The sequence below is a fragment of the Cydia pomonella genome, chromosome 24 (assembly GCF_033807575.1).
Source record: "Cydia pomonella isolate Wapato2018A chromosome 24, ilCydPomo1, whole genome shotgun sequence".
NCBI classification, from domain to species: Eukaryota; Metazoa; Arthropoda; class Insecta; order Lepidoptera; family Tortricidae; genus Cydia; species Cydia pomonella.
The window spans coordinates 11,319,029-11,338,166 of record NC_084726.1 but is presented as its reverse complement, the minus strand read 5'-3'; the positions used below and the strand labels follow the sequence as shown (position 1 = coordinate 11,338,166).

The 19,138-nt window shown below is 38.5% G+C and overlaps 2 protein-coding genes across 2 annotated transcripts in view; one reads left to right on the top strand and one right to left on the bottom strand.

Moving 5' to 3' along the window:
- LOC133530911 (uncharacterized) overlaps positions 1-19,138 on the bottom strand; it is a 61,193-nt gene that overhangs the window by 7,108 nt on the left and 34,947 nt on the right. The window contains exons 8-16 of the mRNA XM_061868988.1: positions 19,004-19,030; positions 18,437-18,457; positions 17,195-17,227; positions 15,462-15,500; positions 13,099-13,128; positions 5,036-5,107; positions 4,481-4,516; positions 3,915-3,971; positions 3,129-3,164 (exon numbers count right to left, since the gene is read on the bottom strand). Coding sequence (XP_061724972.1) covers positions 3,129-3,164; positions 3,915-3,971; positions 4,481-4,516; positions 5,036-5,107; positions 13,099-13,128; positions 15,462-15,500; positions 17,195-17,227; positions 18,437-18,457; positions 19,004-19,009 — 330 coding nt within the window. The 5' untranslated portion in view covers positions 19,010-19,030. The remainder of the gene's footprint in view (positions 1-3,128; positions 3,165-3,914; positions 3,972-4,480; positions 4,517-5,035; positions 5,108-13,098; positions 13,129-15,461; positions 15,501-17,194; positions 17,228-18,436; positions 18,458-19,003; positions 19,031-19,138) is intronic.
- Positions 9,379-10,915, top strand: LOC133530912 (uncharacterized). The gene has a single exon (XM_061868989.1). The coding sequence runs from the start codon at positions 9,977-9,979 to the stop codon at positions 10,355-10,357; it is 381 nt and encodes a 126-aa protein (XP_061724973.1). The 5' UTR covers positions 9,379-9,976; the 3' UTR covers positions 10,358-10,915.

The following is a 19,138-nucleotide window of genomic DNA, read 5'->3' as shown; positions in this document are numbered from 1 at the left end:
TACAATAAGCTAGCTATATTGTGTAATAATATATAGTAATTAAGCTATATAGTAATTAAGGAGCTGTAATTTTTAAAAACAATGTTTAATTTATAATCTTCATAATAGTGTTTAATAGATGCAAGACTTAATTTTCTTATATACTGGTGAAATTTTAATCTCCAGCCATACTCAGAATAGTGACTTTATAGGTCATACTGAACAGCTTTTATTATGGGACCAATGCCGTCGAGAAAAGTTTTTTGGCTGTTTCATACATTCCGTCCGACTAATGTGATGCACCATATTTCTTTGGGACATCCAAATTAGTTTTTGCGATTTCGGCAAATGTGCCATAATAAAAGTAAACGGAATTCAATAAAAACAGCTTTTGCATTGTAAATACCTCTGGCCCACTAAGGACAATTTCGCCTGTCTTCTGAAATAATAAAAAATATAAATGTAGTACGTGAAATGTGAGATTGACGAATGCTTGGATCGGAACGAAACCGTAAGAGTGAGACAGTGCCATTGGATAAGAAAGATACATTATTTTCGAATGCTATTCTGACTTTTATTTAAGAGGGAAGTAAATCTCGTGATCGTCTATTTTCCAAAAAAAAATTCCACTTCTAAATATTTTCCATTCTCCATGATTTTGATTAGTATGTTATTGACACAATAAAAAACTAAGTTGGTTTTCCTTTTTTTTTTTCAAATTTTTCAGAAAAAAAAATGTTTTTTTCGAAAAAGCGAAACTTATAAACCGAGAATATCGAGATCAAAATAAAAGTGATTTGTTAAGATTTTGTTAGTGGAAAACGTTTTTCAGCTTCGCGCCAGTAACTGGCAGGAAGTTGCGCAGGAACGGGACAGGTGGCACGCTCTCGTTTCGGAGGCCAAGATACTTTTTGGATCACTGAGCCAAAACAGTTAGTTAGTTTATTCCTTATATAAGATTAAAACACCTCGACCTTACTAATTATTTATTTATTTATTTATTTAAAACTTTATTGCACAAAAGACAAACTTAATGTACAAAAGGCGAACTTAATGCCATGAGGCATTCTCTACCAGTCAACCTTAGGGCAAAGCAGAAAAGATTGTAGGCGGCGCGTTTAAAACTAAAAGAAATTGTTATTGAAAGAATTAGAGTCCTAATACACATAAATTTATTATAAACTACTTAAATACATAAAGACACATACATACATTACATAAATAAATAAATATATATATATATACATATATATACATAATATACATAACCGATTCGTGAGACTGATACTTAATTGATTTTTAAACTGCCAGCAAATAAATCACGCAAAGATTTTTTGAAAGCAAACTTGTTGGGAGCTTTTCTAATGTTAGAGGGAAGACCGTTCCAGAGACGTGCTGCCTGAATGGCGTAAGAGTTAGACATGAAGCTTGTTCTATGAGTGGGGATAGAAAGAGAGAGATTGCCAGTAGAGCGAAATTGACGGTCACGAGAAGCACCATAAAAGTGAAAGAAGTACTTAAGGTATTCAGGGGAGTGTGGATCATTGAGAATGGAATAGAGAGTGCAGAGCATACGAATATTACGCCGTTGACGAATAGGGAGCCAGCCCAACTGGGAACGAAACGAGGACACATGATCATATTTCCGGAGACAGAAGATAAAGCGGATACAATTATTAAGAAGACGGTCCAACTTGTCAAGTAGCTCTTCATTTAAGTCAGGATAGCACACATCACCATAGTCGATAATGGGTAGGATAATTATTGTATTTTAGCTAAACGCAAACTGCAGTGAAGTTACTTACAAATATTGACCTGTGCAGAGTCTTTATAATAGTGCGAGGAGTAGTCTTACTAAAAGGGTCCTAACAATACATAACTAAATTATTATTTAGTTATAATACAAGTAATGGTTATTCCAAGTGAGTTCTCGCACTAGTTTCACACGTTTTAATGCATTATGTTAATAATTACCTATAGCTTAATGTAGCTCAACGAGGGGGGAGGGGTGTTAGGGTCCGCAACGCGCATGTAACTCCTATGGAGTTGCAGGCGTACATAGGCTACGGAGACTGCTTACCATCAGGCGGGCCGTATGCTTGTTTGCCACCGACGTAGTATAAAAAAAAAGTAGACAGAAATATTAATTTCAAAGTATAAAAATAAGTGTCAGGGCTACATTGAACTACGTTAATAGTACATTATGTGTGTAGTACATTATACAAGTGCGAAAAATAGGAAATTCAAAACGAGTGGCGATAAATTAATATACGACAAGAAAGGAGTGTTTTGTATCGATACGAGTTGCGAATTACCTATTCGCACGTGTATCGTACAACGTTTTAGTATAAATATGCCCCATTAAATTTTCTTCATAGGCAGCGCCATATTTACTGTAATACTGTATAAGATTTTCTCAAACATGTACATGTTTTATGCATAACAATTAATTCGTGCGGAAATGGCCACATTAGGTTTGTACTTAAATCGAAAACAGAAATTATCCAACTTTTTACATTACTACATTTTACATACACATACCTTAAAGAACTGTAATTCATTGAAAATGTGTTTAATTTAATGAGCATTGAACACAAAACTTGAATTTGTTTAGTTTCTTATTGAATTGAATAACACCTTAAATTAAATACTAGGACGAAACGAGATGGTCGTATGACTCTTATGGAACTCTCTATGAGATTGACAGAGAAAGCGTTATTAAAAGTTGTTCTTGTTGTAGGAAGTCTTACTTTCCCTTGTTACTTTGTACATTGACATGATTTTCCAAAGAATGGTTGCGATAATTTTAATATTTCAATCCAACTCGAAAACTTAAATATTTCAGTTTTAAAATGCAATGCAACTTGTTCATATAATAAAATCAGGTAGATAAAATATCTATTACATGAACATATTAGGTATCTCTCAGCTCTGTTCGTTTTTGGACTATTTTGAAACATGCTTCTTTGAACCATGCTGTCATGCGTTTTTGCTTTGAGCAGAAATAGAAAGCCTGTAAAGCCTAATTTTCTGCATGCACCCTATTACCCTATGTTAGGCCTTATAAAAACAATAACGTTCCAAAAAATCGTTTACTCCGCAGGTATAATTTGAAAGAAATGTAGTTATAATAAATACATTGTACCTACCTTCTTCGGATCCTTACTCATAAACTCATCTGAATTCTGAAAAAATAAATGCAGATGTATCAGGGACGCAGCCGCAATAGTTTAAGAGAAACATTCTGTGAACAGGGTGAAGACCAACCTTCAATAGCAATGAAGCCTACCGCGAAAATCGAAATTCGTTTATGCCGCTCTAGTAATAATTACTCTTTTCATTCGAGCGATAGAGATGCAGATAACGAAATTAGTCTTTCGAGGTACCTAGGCCTCTGATCATGATCCTCGGCCTACTTTTCTGAAGGCCGAGTTCCACCTAGGGCCGATCGCGGCGCGCTTATGGGCCAGGTCGAAGGTGAGATAAGTGAGCTCGACATAGGCCGAAAGGCCCGGAGGCCCCCGGAGCGTCTGACCTTGGCGTACTTGCATGGAAGGCCGAAGGCTAAGCAATAGGAAAGCCGAGCATAGAATTTAACGATTGTGATTTAGATTCTTCCTATTGGCTCGCTCGAAAGCGGGACTAGCTGGACTGGGGTGCCCGGCTCTTCGGGGTTCGACTTTTATGCTACAAAAATGTGCTAAAACGCCACATGCGGAGATGAAACTTTCAACCCTCGCACTAGGAGACTCCACACAAATGTCGCCAAAATAATATTATATAATTAAGAGAAAAGTGCAAACCTTTGAAGAATAGAGACGAATAGAACTAAAGGTTAAACTAGATAATGTAAAGATCCAACCAATTGAAGTCAACTACAATAAAATTGTATCGTAGGGTGCTGCCAAAAATCCGTTGTGAAGCTGCTTACTTACCAGTAATGGCTTGTACCAAGTCTTTGTTGAAGTCCTGGTAGTAGTACCAGTAGTTTTCTGAAAAAAAAAAATTTTGGAATATATTTGAGGCCAATTCAAAGCCGGGATTGCCTCGCACTTAACCAATCCATTATGCGAAGAAATAAGAAATGTTAAAAACAATACAAATTGTAAACACAAATGTTTACAGTGACAACGCCTATGGTGTTCATGATTTCAGTTGATATTAGCTATATTACTCGTATTAAGCCACATTACGCTACTCTGTAATGTTGTTTCCAAACATGTTCGGAAATTTCTTTGTTATAAATAATAATTAAAAAATTTGTTTATAACGTATGTCAATTATTGTTACGTTAGATTTACACTTACTATATTATAGAATTACAGACTGGCTCTTTCATAACTTTCGGTGGCTGTTTCAATACCAATCTGTTATAAAGGAGCCAAAAAAACATATTTTTTTGAAAATAATTTTTCATGTGGGCATCATTAAATAAACGGGCTTTATAGCCTAATCTTCCTGCTATCTTAATCTTTTGTTAAACTTAATAAATTGTACCTACCTTCTTCAGATCTGGATTGAAAAACTCATTTGATTCCTGAAATAAAATAAAAAATGCAGGAAGGTGTATCAAGGACGCAGCCGCAATGGTTTATAAGAAACGTCATGTGGACGGGCCAAATGAACCAATTTCCAAATATGACAAAAAGCGAGGCCGAAGGCTGAGCTCCGAGGCCTAGGGCCGATCGCGGCGCGCTTAGGGGCCAGACGGAATGAGAGTAGTGCTTGGAATTAAACCTATAGTCAAGTGTGTAAGCGAGCTCGGCGGCCCGGACCCGAGCCGTTCTGGCGTGACTCCCGAGTCATCGTCATTTTTAAATAACTAAACAATTTAATGGAGTATTCTTCATATAGGATTGAAACACGTCGGACTAACTAATTATCGTATTCTAGCTAGACACAAATTGCAGTGAAATTATACTCTGGCGTACCCACTTTGTCAGTATAAAAAGGAAGCAAATTCAAAAATGTAGGCGCAAAGAGTTGACTTCTCCTAGAAAATTTAAATTTCGCGCCTTTTTGCATTGACTAAGTGGTAGTGTCTGGGTATACTTACAAATAATGACTTAAAGCGTTTCGTTGTAGTAGGACGAGTGCCAGGTGTCCTAGTAGTCGGTGTAGCAGTTGTCTGAAAAATCCCAAAAATATATATAGGTGAGGGTAGCACAATACTTTATTTTGTGTTGACACCCTAGCCTCGTCTCATCTCCAAGACACTTAAGGCTGGTGCGGCGGCAGAGGCGGCCGAAAAAAAAAAAACTAAATATAGGGGTCTGGGCGCCGAATACAACTTCGTACGATTTGGCGTCGAGACCCTTGGTCCGTGGGGTCCGAGCGCCCTTAACCTGTTTAAGGAACTATCTAAAAGGATTATGCGGTGAGATGCAGAGCCGGCAGCTTCCTCGCTCAACAAATAAGTCTTGCGATACAACGAGGAAAATGTCAATTTTAGTAAGACTTAATTAATTCATTATTTATAGTAGATCTTCTTCTTCCTAGCCCTTCTTCTTGTCCCGGCATTTTGCCACGGCTCATGGGAGTCTGGGGTCCGCTTGACAACTTTACTAATCCCAAGATTTGGCGTAGGCACTAGTTTTTACGAAAGCGACTGCCATACCCCAATCAAACTAGGTCTTGTTGGGACTAGTCTGATTTTCTCACGATGTTTTCCTATAATTTATTTATAAGTAGAAGATATCAACTTAATAATCATACTTAAACCAAATAACAAACCTACGGCTGGGGTTGCAAACCGTGAGGCACTGGCCTATGGAAATGTCTATCAGCGTGCTAAAGAATTGGTCTTTGTCATAGTTTAAATTTTTTGTTTTAATATATTTTTTCGAAAATTATTGGTCCACTGTTGAAAATTTGTTTAAAAATACAAAAAATGGTAACTTTGAACCAAGTTTTTATGCGTTCTTCCGAGGACATCATAAAACAAAATGGCTCAGTTTTAGTTTCAGAAATTTAGATAAATTAAAATATATTTGTACCCTATATATTCGTTACCTATGCGCCTTCGTCTTAACGTAGAATTTGACTTGACGAATGGCTACTAGGTAACTTAAAATCTTTCTTCGGACTTTTGGTCCGCCGATTTTGACTGGCTTGGCTGTATTTTTATGCCATATTATGCTACTGTAAAATATTTTCTCAAAACATACTTAGAAATTACCAAATTATGTTTGTAAATCGCGAACATAAAGTACCCAATTGTTACCGCTGCATCAACATCGCAGATCATTATGGAATAACATTTGTTCCGTAGAGGAACAGATTAGTATTAATTAATTTATATATATATTTAAATAGGTATTTTTTATTACGTACAAAGCAACACATTTAAGAAAGAAAATATATTTCTCGTGTATGTGGCGGCATCTTTTGAGATGACAATTAACATTATCCCAAAGCATTGTCCCGGCCCGACTACCGCGCCATCTAGCGAAGTAAACAAAACTTCGTCTGCCATTGTACGCGAGTGCACGCCAGGCTGACGCAACTAGGAACAAAATAAGTTTTGTATGGAACTTGTTTCGCAAATCTTTGCCAACGAAGAAAAATAAAACGTCAGTGCTATTTATTCTGTCAAGTTTACATCAAGTCAACTGTCAGCCTAATTGTTTTGTTTGTTATGAAGGCTTCAATGTTTTGTTCGGGTATTTCGTGCAATTTCTTTATTATTTAGTGAAAATATCGAAAATAGTGAACCGTGATCAGAGTAAAGAACGAGTTTGTTACAATGCCACCGAGAAAACGGTTTACTAAGTGTGAAATATGTGGCAAGCGAGCCACTCGAGAAAATCACAAAAAAGGGATTTTATGGCGAAATTTCCCTTTGATAAAGACCGGTACGTATTGCTTTAGATACTTTTGACCTTATTTTGGTGCAGCAGGCTTTAAACACATCGAAAATTTGATATTTTATATTATTTTTAGTTGTGAACTAGGGATGTACTAAAACTATCGATAATTGTATGTTTATTTGTATATCAGTGTAAGTAATTAAATAAAATATGTGAAGTTTCCTGAGAACTTGCATGCAATATGACACAAAATTAATTCGTCTAAGATTTTCAGTGGAAAATTATCTATCATCTATGCATTAATGGTCATTATTTAACATATTTGATTTGATTTATAGATGCATATTAGCGCTAAATAATCAGTTGATCATCTCATTAGCAAACACTTGGAATATAAACTGTACATAACCAAGGCTGTATGTTTTCAGATGCAGGCAGTGGGTTAAATTTGTTGGGAACGAAGACTTGACACATCTTCCCATAGAAAAGTTACATTTATTGAAACATGTATCTGCAGATCATTTTGAAAATAGTGCTTTTAATAAAAAAAAAATAAGAAAAAAAATAGTGAAGGGTTTTATAATTACAATCTGAGTGTAACGAGGTATTCTAAAATAGAATCCTAGCGTAGTGAGGGATTCAATTGTTAACGCCTATGGGTGGTATTCCACCTATGCAATTTCTTTGTCCAATTGGACCAAGAAATTGGATAGGTGGAATACCACCCTAAGGTGGAAATATTTTTGCTACCACGTGATAAATTTACATACTGCTTTTCACATCACCTATGAGGAAATTATTATGGTACAAATAAATAAATAAATTTAATTAATGGTAATTAAATTAAATAATTTAACCTAAGCAGTATGCAAAAAGAGGAAAAAAGTGATCCCTCCTAGTAGGGAAAAAAAGTGCTACTTTGATCCTTCCTAGTGGTGAAGAACAACAAGGTGTTCTAAAAAAAAATCGAGTCCACATTAAGCTCGACCACGTATTAGTCCACTCATAGAACTATCCACTATATAACACAACTTAAATGTGGACTCGATCCTAACTTGATTTCGAGTACAAAATTTGTAGACAAGAGTCTATATTTCAACCCTCCCCATTTTATCGATATCGATAAGAAACGCAAGCGTGTAGCGTACTACACTATTTAAATTGCTTATGTTGGTACTATGGTTCTTTGACAGTTCTTTGTCGTACATTTTGGTAATGATTTGCGAAACAAACGGATTCCACTCGCTAGTATGGAAGTCCCGTCTCTTAAAACGTAGTGATTATATGCTCTTTGGTGCACGCCTTCGCCGCACTCCGATTAAAATAAATCATAATTCTAGTTCGTCGCTGCAATGTTGAGTGTAAACCAGAAAGAAAGTGATTCTTGAGTCAGGAATCCTGACCCACTGCACCATCTATGAACGTATGCAGCTCGACAGCTGCATACCTACGTTCAATTCAAATTGATTAAAATTTGAAAATTTTTCTGCCATATCGACATAAAGCAGAGGATTTTTCGAATTTGAATCACCACGCGGTCTCCAAAGGCGCTGCTGGATTTATGTAAGTTGACCCTGCTCGAACGAAATTCGCCGTTACATATATTATTTTGATCCGTTCGTTCCGGATTTTTCTTTCTCTGGTTGTATTGCTCTTGTAATTTGCGGTATTACATACCCAATTTTTAATTTAGACAGGCTTATAGTTCAATTTGGTATTGTCATTTCCGCCATCTTTGCTTCGCAAAATGGTCCCAAACCTTACAGACGGTACCTAATGCTGAAGTCGACATATCGTGTATTACCCAAGACATATTCGAACTCGAAAGAATTAAAGAGAACATACAGTTCGCAGCGACAAACACAGATCAATTTCGTTCAAGAACTATAAATTTAAAAGTGCATCAGCGAAAGTTTACAAGGATCAAACTAAAATTGAAACTCCGAGTCCGACTGAGTATGGTAACCAGTGTCATAACAGGTCATGGACTATTTAACAAACACCTTTTTATAACAGGTGTCACAGAAAGTCGAGGATGCATGAAGACAGAAGAAACAGCCTCTCACGTGGTGCTGGAATGCAGCGGAGTTGCCCCATACAGGGCAAAACATCTTAGATTCCCGAGAGACATCCCGAAGTCCTACTCAACATAAAAGGTTTGATAGGATTTCTCGAGGAGTTGGGCTGGCAAGAGTAGTAACCCTCCCCCCCTGTCACGCAAAATAGGCGCCAGTCGCCGAGTTGTGGAAAATCGCCCGTATTACAATACAATACAAGCGGAAGCACGGTGGTCACCACTTGCGCTACAAGGACGTGCTCAAACGGCATCTGAGCGCTTGCGCCATCGACCCTGAGCGTCGTGAGGAACTTGCTGGAAGGAAGTCTTCTTGGCGTTCTACCATCCATAATGCTGTCAAACCCTTTGAAGATAACTGCCTCACTAGCCTAGACATAAAACGCCAGTTACGGAAAGAGAGACCTAAGCCCTCCTTCGTGTACACGTCCAATGCAGCTGGCCAACTTTATTGTCACGCGTGCAATAGAGTATTTAAGAGCAAGTTCGGCCTGGCCAGTCATATTAGGGCTTGCTAGACAACGTCCATAATGTTTATTTAGTTAGGGTCGCCGTCATCGAAAACGATGAGGAGGAGTAAAGAGGTAAAATGCCTGACTATGTGGCCATAAAATATATAGTCGAAGGCATAAAAGATCAAGAAGTGAACAAGATAATGCTTTACGGAGTTACTACATATAGGACCCATGACGGACACTAAAAAACTATATAACCACATACTCACCATAGTAGATGCCTTCACCAAGTTTGTGTGGTTATTTCCAGTAAAAAGCACAACAAGCCGAGAGACTATTGATAAGTTGAGAATACATCAACAATGTTTTGGAAATCCAGCAAGGATTATAACGGACAGAGGTACCGCATTCACGAGCAACGAGTTTCAGGAATACTGCACCGAGGAAGGAATAGAACATATTCAGATAACCACTGGCGTGCCAAGAGCGAACGGTCAGGTTGAGATAATTCACAAGATCTGACTTCTATTCTGACCAAACTATGCATAGAGAACCCTACACAGTGGTACCGGCATGTCAGCCAGGTGCAAAGATGTATAAACAGTACCTACCAGCGCAGTATAAACACATCACCGTTTGAGCTCCTTATAGGTGCCAAAATGAAGCATAAAGAGGATATGGAAATCTATGAGCTGCTTGAACAGGAAACTAGAGACAGCTTCATGCTGACAAGAGAAGAAGATAGAAGGAAAGCTAAAGAACAAATACTAAAGGTACAAGAGGAAAATAGGCGTACTTTCAACAGGAAACGGAAGGAAAGTACAAAATACAAGGAAGGCGACCTAGTCGCAATAAAACGTACCCAGTTTGGTACAGGGATGAAGCTGAAGCCTAAATACCTAGGTCCATACCGGGTCATGAAGGTCACAGGACGAGACCGGTATCAAGTACAGAAGGTCGATGACTCCACTGAAGGTTCAAGAAATACCAGCACCTCCTGCGACCATATGAAGAGATGGCCGTGCTTAGATATGGAGTGAAAGGCAAGTAATAACTCACTTCTTATTTATTTTAGTTGTTGTTTACATGGGAACCACACTTACCCTCCCCTTATGTCAGGTTGTGTACCCATACATTGTTTCATGTTTAAGATGTTTCAAGTTATGATTGTTATCTAATATATTGCTGATCTGTGTACGATTGTTAACCATGCTCGCCTACATGCATACATGTTCTACCTGTACAAGTACATATCAGTCATCAGCTGTTTATACGATGTTTAGTTATAAGAAAAGCTACACTGTGATGTTTGTTGTTATATAGTTGTTATGTTACTTATGTCAGCCTGAGAGACCAGTCTGAATTTCAGGAAAGGCCGACTGTAGGATTGAGTGAAACGGAATGGATGAATGACGTATTGTGAGTGAATGAGATAGCATGAAGACCATGTCTATGAGTATGAAAGAGATAGCATGATAACTTAAGACTTTTGTAATCCAAGGGGCGGGCCGGCGGCCATTGGAGAATCTGTTCGGAGCGATTAAGTAAAAGACGTGCTGTTACATTATTTCTTCTAAAATATAGTTAATTCACATCAAGTTGGTGTTTATTTGCAAAATCCACTTCCTACATAAATATCCAATATGAGGTCCAAGAGTATCTCTCGAGTCGTAACAGTCAAGGACTTAGGAGTTATCTTTGATGATCACCTGACTTTTCATGACCATATAAAAAAGTTAGCTGCTGAGTGCTTTAAAAGGCTCGGATTTGTTATCAGGAGTTCACGTGACTTCCGAAATCCAAGCGTAATTAGGCTCCTGTATACATCACTGGTTCGTAGCAAACTCGAGTCTGCGGCAGTCGTTTGGAACCCTCATGAGAGTACTTATGCACTGCTTCTGGAGAGAGTACAAAAAGCATTTTTAAGGTGCCTGTATAAAAAACTGCATGGGTACTATCCCTATCTATACCCTACTAAGTTCTTGCTTGGATCACTTGGCTTCAACTCTCTGGAAGTAAGGCGTAATTACAAGTTTTTGACACATATGTGTAGCATATTGAGGGGAAAAAGTGACTGTCCCGACTTGGTGTCAAGACTTGTAAGACTTTCGGTACCGTTCGTGCCAAAGAACCAGCTCAGGCCGCGGTGCTCTAGTCTTTTAGCCGTTCCTCTTGCGCGTACAGTTTCGTGCAGAAACTCTCCAATTCTTCGAGCCCTCAGGACAATTAACGCGTTCTTGTCATCAGCCCCTGACTGCGATGTGTTTGCTAGCAGATGGGTAAATGTATGTCGTGAATGTTTGAAATACTGTGAGATGATGGATGAATGATTTGTTTTCTATTGTTTATTGTATTGTTTGACATGAAATTGTATAATTGCATATTTTAAACCACTTGACATATTTTTAATTTATAATATTTGCATGACTTAATTGTAGTTCAATAATTATGTACTATTTTGCATGTATACATTTGCCAGCGCTTTGGTGCGAACTGTAATGCTGTGTAAATATATCGTAATAATAATAATAATAAGCCCCCAGGGCAGCTTGTGGCGAGCTGAATGGGAAGTGACGTCCCTTGGGTCCCATACCCCCGAGAGTCGGCCAGGTCCCTCTCTCCGGCTTGCCTTGATTGGCCGGCTGGAGTGAATACTGAGCAGGGGCCGCAGGATTCTCACCTCTGGCTTGCCTTTACCGGCCGTCCAGAGTGGGGTGTCAGAGCTATACGCTCGCAGGGTGGAAGTGAAATTTGCATAAGACGCGAGTTGGCACAGTGGCTGCTTACAGCCACTGGGTAGAAAGCGGCGTACACCTCTCCACACCCTGAGCCGCTCACGCAATGTTGTCCCCTTGTCGCTCCGTGCGAGCGGCCGTTTTCGGGGACCCATATTGTGAGTTGGCAAGTCACCACCTGCCCATTTTGTCGTGTTTTTAAAAACATATGATCAGGGCAGGTGCCATAGTATTTTCCATAGTCTCGGTTACCAGTCCACTTGCAACTCAACAAAATAGCCCAGTTTATTTTGGTACCCTTTTTTTTTACAATAGTCCTACACTAACCGGGGCTTGTCCTTGGGTGCACTGCTATAGTGTGAACAGGGATAATCGTCGGTTGGTGTCACGTTACATTTAGAGTAAATTGTCTTATTACAAGGGGCCTCTACGTGTTGGCTTCGGCCCCACGCACGCCTTCCAAATGCCCGGGACCCCATGGTCCCGAGAATTTGTAAAAGACAGATAAATTAACATTTAAGAGAAAATGTGGAGTATTTTTGATATTTCACCGACATCTGTACAATTTCTACTGCTTTAATTAATTCGTCCTCTATGTTTTCTATGTATTTAATGAAAGCTACTGTAATTGGTTTCAATATTATTAACCAATTAAAACGATGGTTTTTTGCTCCAGTCATGGGATGTATGGCGTCATTAATTTTGAAACTAACAAATATCAATGAAAAATTAAAATTAAGCAGCTCTTTGGCTCTTGTTTATGGTAAATTGTTATCAGCGTTTAAAAACTTATGGCAAATATTTGTATTACAGGAATTGTCCATACCATCCCATTATAGACATTATAGACACATTTACATATTTCTAAAAATAGTACTTAATCAAATACAAAAATGTATATTTTGAACTATGTAGCTATGCTTCTTTGCTGTGAACTTTATAAAATAAACGGACTTAAAGCCTTTCCTTTTTTTTGGACCCTTTTAGGCCGTATGAAAAAAAGTCACTTCCAAAAAATCGTTCGTCTATTTAATTGTACAGTTTACCTTATCCGGATTCACAATCTCATCTGGATTCTGTAATTGCAAAAAAATGCAAAAAAGTGTATCAGGGACGCAGCCGCAATGATTTAACAGAAACGTCCTGTGGACAGGCCAAAGGCCGAACTACAGTAGAACTAATCTTGTACCAAAGACAAAGTTCATGCCAAGTTTCATGTAATTTAAGCATACAGATTTAAAACTAGAGTGGCTTTTTGTCTGCGGGTTCGTGTGACTGTTACGGCCTTGGTCATTCTCACCTAGGGTTGCCATCTCTAAAATTTGGAAACCAGGACAAGACGCGTGAAAACCCCGGATTTTAGAGTCCACAGAACCCGGACTTGTCAACAGGTTTTTTCAAACAGGTTGTGCGTGTGTCGCGGGCGGTATAAGGCTTTAAATTTTTAAACCCGGACTACAAATAAAGTCCTCCCCGGACGCTCTCCGGACGCCCTCTACACTAGGACAAATCCGGGGAAACTCGGATGGATAGCAACCCTATTCTCACCCGCCGCCCACGGCGTCTGGATGGTGTGTTCCTAAATGTTCGGGAGCAGTCGTTCTCAGGTTCTCACCCGGCGTGCCACACGGGTACGAGGCACGACCGGCGGACAGCGGGTGAGATCGACCAAGGCCTAAGGGTTGATAGAGTATTAATAAGATAACATTAACTTGATATTACTAAATCCTTGATTTGGCACAAAAAGACAAGGTAGTGAGTTCAAGCCCCCCTGACCCTGAACAGTCCTAATGATTCTGGTCAGGAAAAAAATATAAAAAGAGGGTCAAAAGCTATGTTCGTCAGGGCGAACATTGCCAAATTAACATTTCATATCTACAGACATTGAGCGTGCCAGACACGTGCTCTGCATTTTTAGGGTTTCGTAGTCACCTAAAACCCTTATAGTTTCGCCTTGTCCGTCTGTCCGTCTATCCGAGGCTTTGTTCAGTGATCGTTAGTGCTAGAAAGCTTCAATTTGGCATGGATGCAAAAATTTAAAAAAAAATCCTCTCCTATATATATATTTTTTAAATTCGTTTTTTTCTTTGACCCAATAGGGTGGGTTCTTTTGGTCGTCTCGTTGGATAGGTTTTAAAATGAATAAGGATCTCCAAAAAACATTTTTTGATAAAGTTAATATTTTCGGAAATAATCGCTTCGAAAGAAAAAAATATGTGTCCCCCCCTGTAAATTTTGAACCATGGATCCCAAAATTATCAAAAAAAATCGTGAATTAAAAATTTATAAATACTTTCAATTAAAACCATAGCGAATATGATCGGTCCAGTCTTTTTTGAGTTACTGCAAAAAAAAAACTCTTCTTAGTAAAAAGACGTACAAAACGCTGCAAAGGGCTACCTTATGCTTGTAATGTACATAATACTTAGTAATAGCCCCCATTTATCCAGAATGGTAACTACGAAACCCTAATACGCTGAGCATGGCCCAACATGCTCTTGGCCGTTTTTTTTTTACTATAGAGTTTCTATCGGCGTCTGCGCTGTGTTACGATATCTGTATTTGAATACGTTAAGAGCCCGCGGTAACGATTTTAGAGCAAAAATGTAAAATAAAAATCTATCAAGATTTGGTCGTTGAAATTGTACACCTTTTGTTACGTAATATCTAAATAACAAGTATTGGTTTCTATTAGCACGTCTTCTCATCTTGCTTTTTAATAATGAGGTCGCGTGCGTTCCCGGTGACGAGAAGGGACAGTTTTTAAAAAAATAATCTTAAACTTATGGTTGTAAATTATAAAAAATGATGTACATATAAGAACAGTTTCAGCAAATGTTGTAGATTGTTTAAGTATCAAAATTACGTTGAAATTAAGTCGAGTTTCAAAGACATTGTCACTTGTTTTGAAGTAATTTTTGGAGAAAATTGATTTCGTCTAACTTTCATTTACACTACTTCAAAAAATAAATGAATATAATATCAAAAATGTAGTTTATTAAAGTTGAAGTACAGGATATGTGTAATACAAAACGACTATTTTTAGCAGTTCAAACTTTACGAAATTCATAAATAAGATCGACAAAATCAGTGCTTTACGCGCGTTTATCTAAACGTCTATCAGAAAAAAAAGTCATTACTACTTAAGTGAGTCTGTTTTTAAAAAAATAAAAAATTATTAAAACGAAAGATGACAAGACGTGCTAATAGGAACTAGTTCTGGTTATTTTTAATAGTTTCTAACAATTTCATAAACTAAATCGGCCTCTTATTAGACACTGTATAGAAGAATATTATTTTGTCTGCCACGGCACATGTCTGGCACGCGGCACGCTCGATGTCTGTTGATATAAATCGACCCTTATTGTAGTCTTGCTAAACACGAATCCGTTCCAGTGAAGCTACTTACCCGAAATCCACCGTACGCTTTCTTTGTAGTAAAGGAAATCTAAAAAAAATTATTTTGTTGAATTAATAAATAAATAAATATTATAGGACATTATTACACAAATTGACTAAGTCCCACAGTAAGCTCAATAAGGCTTGTGTTGAGGGTACTTAGACAACGATATATATAATATATAAATATTTCTAAATACTTAAATACATAGAAAACACCCATGACTCAGGAACAAATATCCATGCTCATCACACGAATAAATGTCCTTACCAGGATTTGAACCCGGGACCATCAGCTTCGTAGGTCACTACCCACTAGGCCAAACCGGTCGTCAAAATCGGTCGTCAGTCGTCGGTGAATTTCAGCGTAAGATAAGGAAGTGATTCCAAGCGAGTACAAAATTGCATTACAACATTCTAAAAGTTACGAGTACATAATGCATTATTGCCGACAAATGCATTAAAACACACAACTTTCAGTGACAATGCTTATGGTGTCTAGGCTTTTCGTACCTATTAGTGTAGTATTATGTTACTGTTAAATGGATTACATTTGAAGAAGCTTTAGGCCTGGTACCTCCTTTCGGAAAGGCACGGCAAGGGATCCTCCAGCATATTGCCAAAGCGTCCTCATGCGTGCCGAGGTGTGATTGGATTTGCCTTGGCATCCCTCAGGCGTTCTCTGGCATACCAAGGTGTTTTAGACATGCCAGACATACTAATAACGTTTGGGCATCCCTAAGCACACCTTGGCATGCCCATGGATGTCTCAGGATGCCTGAGCAGAGGACGCCTCGGCAATACGCCGAAGGATTCCTTGCTGTACTGTGCCGATAGAGGTCGCCGGGCCTTAGAGGCGAATTCAACTTTACTGTTTGACGTCTTTTTACAAGCTTTTTGGATTTTATATTTAACTTGCCCTGTATGTATGGGACAAATCCTGCAAGTGAAATTTGACCCACTTCCCGGTGAAGCTGAAAATTTGCATACATATGTAAGTCCGGTGACAATGCATTATTATGGTACCGTCAAGCTGATCTGATGATGGAGACAGGAGGAAGCCATAGGAACTCTGTGATAAAACAACGCAACCTAAATTGTGTTTGGGGTTGTTAGAATTGTCTCGATAAGTATTAGTAGCCTGTGGAAAAAAAGTACAGTCAGCGATAAAAGCTTGTACCAAAATTTTTTTTCCAAAAACTTATAATTGGAGCATTCTACGGGCAGCACAGTACGGACGCTTTTTATTTACTGAGTTGCGATTTTTTTTCGGCGTTTAAAGCTGGTGCTTATTTTTCTGTCCATGTTTTTGACCATTAGTCACAGAAAAGGAAACTCTTGCACCTGCAAATCTTCAGAAAATTCGCGTTTGTACGGGACACCGGTAGACAATTTTATGAAATGCTCCTGTTGTTATTATGGCCCGTTGTCTCTAACCCTAATACAGTCACGTCTGAAAACATCGACACGATTGAAGTGCCAAAAATATGTATACGCGACCTTATGGCCCATATATTAGGGTATACATATTATTAGCCCTTTGTCCGTATCTATATTTTCAGAATTGTTATACATATTATACAGACAATATTATTACTTAAACGAACAAGTACGATAATATTAATAATAAGATGACATCAGTTTAATATCAAAATATTTGTTCAAATTCCCCTTCTTGAGACTTACTAAGAGAATAAATATTTTGAATATCAATGATATTTTCATAATAGCGCTGTATCCAACCTGTTCATGGTTACTTCCAGCACAATACATGTCCTAAAATGCACAAACAAATATTCATTGTTAATTCAATCTCATGATAAAGTAGTAATTCATAGTCCTAGTATAGATCGTGTCATCCACGATGACGCTCAGATTTGTCAAAACTAATCTTTAATATCAGGGCATTAACGAGTCAAGGCACGCGTCTTCGTGAATGACACGATCTAAAGGACTGTCCTCAGAAGCTAACACTCCATTGACTTTGCAGTGACAGAATGTGAAAGTGAACTTTGCAGTGACAGAATGTGAAAGTGAACTTTGCAGTGACAGAATGTGAAAGTGAACTTTGCAGTGACAGAATGTGAAAGTGAACTTTGCAGTGATAGAATGTGAAAGTGAACTTTGCAGTGATAGAATGTGGAAGTGAACTTTATACTGACAGAATGTAACTGCAAAGTACTTATGTGCAATTGTGCAAAAATTAGGATAGACGGACTCTATGTAATAAAATGTGGAGTGCTTTGGTGTAAATCCGTTAAATATGTCCCCATCATGAGGTTATCGGGGCTAATGAATCATTCTCAGGACTAATCCAGTCCCAGCAGCGCCATCCACGCTTCGCCAATCGGCCGTGAACTATGAATCTTCGTTTTTTAACTGTACCGTATATGACTCGGATTGCCACCATAGAGGGTTTACGCAACGTGTGGTCGGGACGGTGTAGTCCGTACTAAGTAAGAAGTTAGCTTTAACACCGTTGGTAAACTCCTCACTGGGCTCACGCTTTCCTTATTCATGAACTGTACCGCGTATGACTCGGATTGCCACCATAGAGGGTTTACGCAACGTGTGGTCGGGACGGTGTAGTCCGTACTAAGTAAGAAGTTAGCTTTAACACTGTTGTCTAAGTAGTTGCGATCTGAATTGACACCATAGAGGGTTTACACAATGTGTGATCGTAAGTTACGATCGTAACATACGTAACTATTGTCCCTAGAGCAAGGTGATAGCTCGGAGCTGACCCGGTAGTCAACTGACTTGGTCCGGGGTCCAGCGACCATTTATACTACTCGACGGCGTGGGTGGAACGACTTGGCTCGTGGCTCGGCGTCACCCCTGCGCGGGGCTGTAACGGACGTTGGGCGCGCACATCTGTGGTGCGCTCCGGTTACAAAAAACGGCGTGGCCAGTGGACGGGCTGGAAGAATCTGCTACTGGCGTTACGCGTCAGGCATAAGATTGAAATTGCTTGTGCTACGGTACCCTATGAAATACTAGACAGCCCTGAAATAAATAATAAAACAATTAATTATCATTAATATATACTATTGGATCAGTTAGGTGCGTATATTATGACTGTTATGAGTTTAACATGGTTTGTCTCCGCCATTTAAAAAAATAAATCCAAAAACAAAATCGACGGTAAAATTAATCAATCCATGAAGCAATATAAAGGAACAGAGTTATTTTGTCATAGATAATGCATCTAGATAATTCAGTCCTGTCACGGTCGCCATGTAATAGGCAGAGCGCCGGGGTGGAGGGGTTGAATCACTTAACACAGTGTACGGGTTAACAGATGTATTGTGTCCCAGCTTGTACACTTTAATCTCCCAAATACTTTCTATTCTATCATTATATATAATTATTATACTACGTGACAGAAGAGGAAATCCCTTATCGAGTGGAGGCGCAAGATCTATATTAAATGTGCTGATCACTCAATATGCACTGACGTGCCGATATGAGTGTCTGCCTATCGCACAACTATTTAGAGTAAATAATATGTATAAATATATAAATCTCATATAAATCTAAGTATGTACCTACCCACATGTTGTATAAGTCATAGCATTCCTGAAAACATAAAAAGGAATATGTGAACGAGTACGATGTAAACGTTTGTATTCTTAGGCCCCATACGCACTATGCGGCCAGCCGCGTGCGGTTGCGGCGGACCGCTTA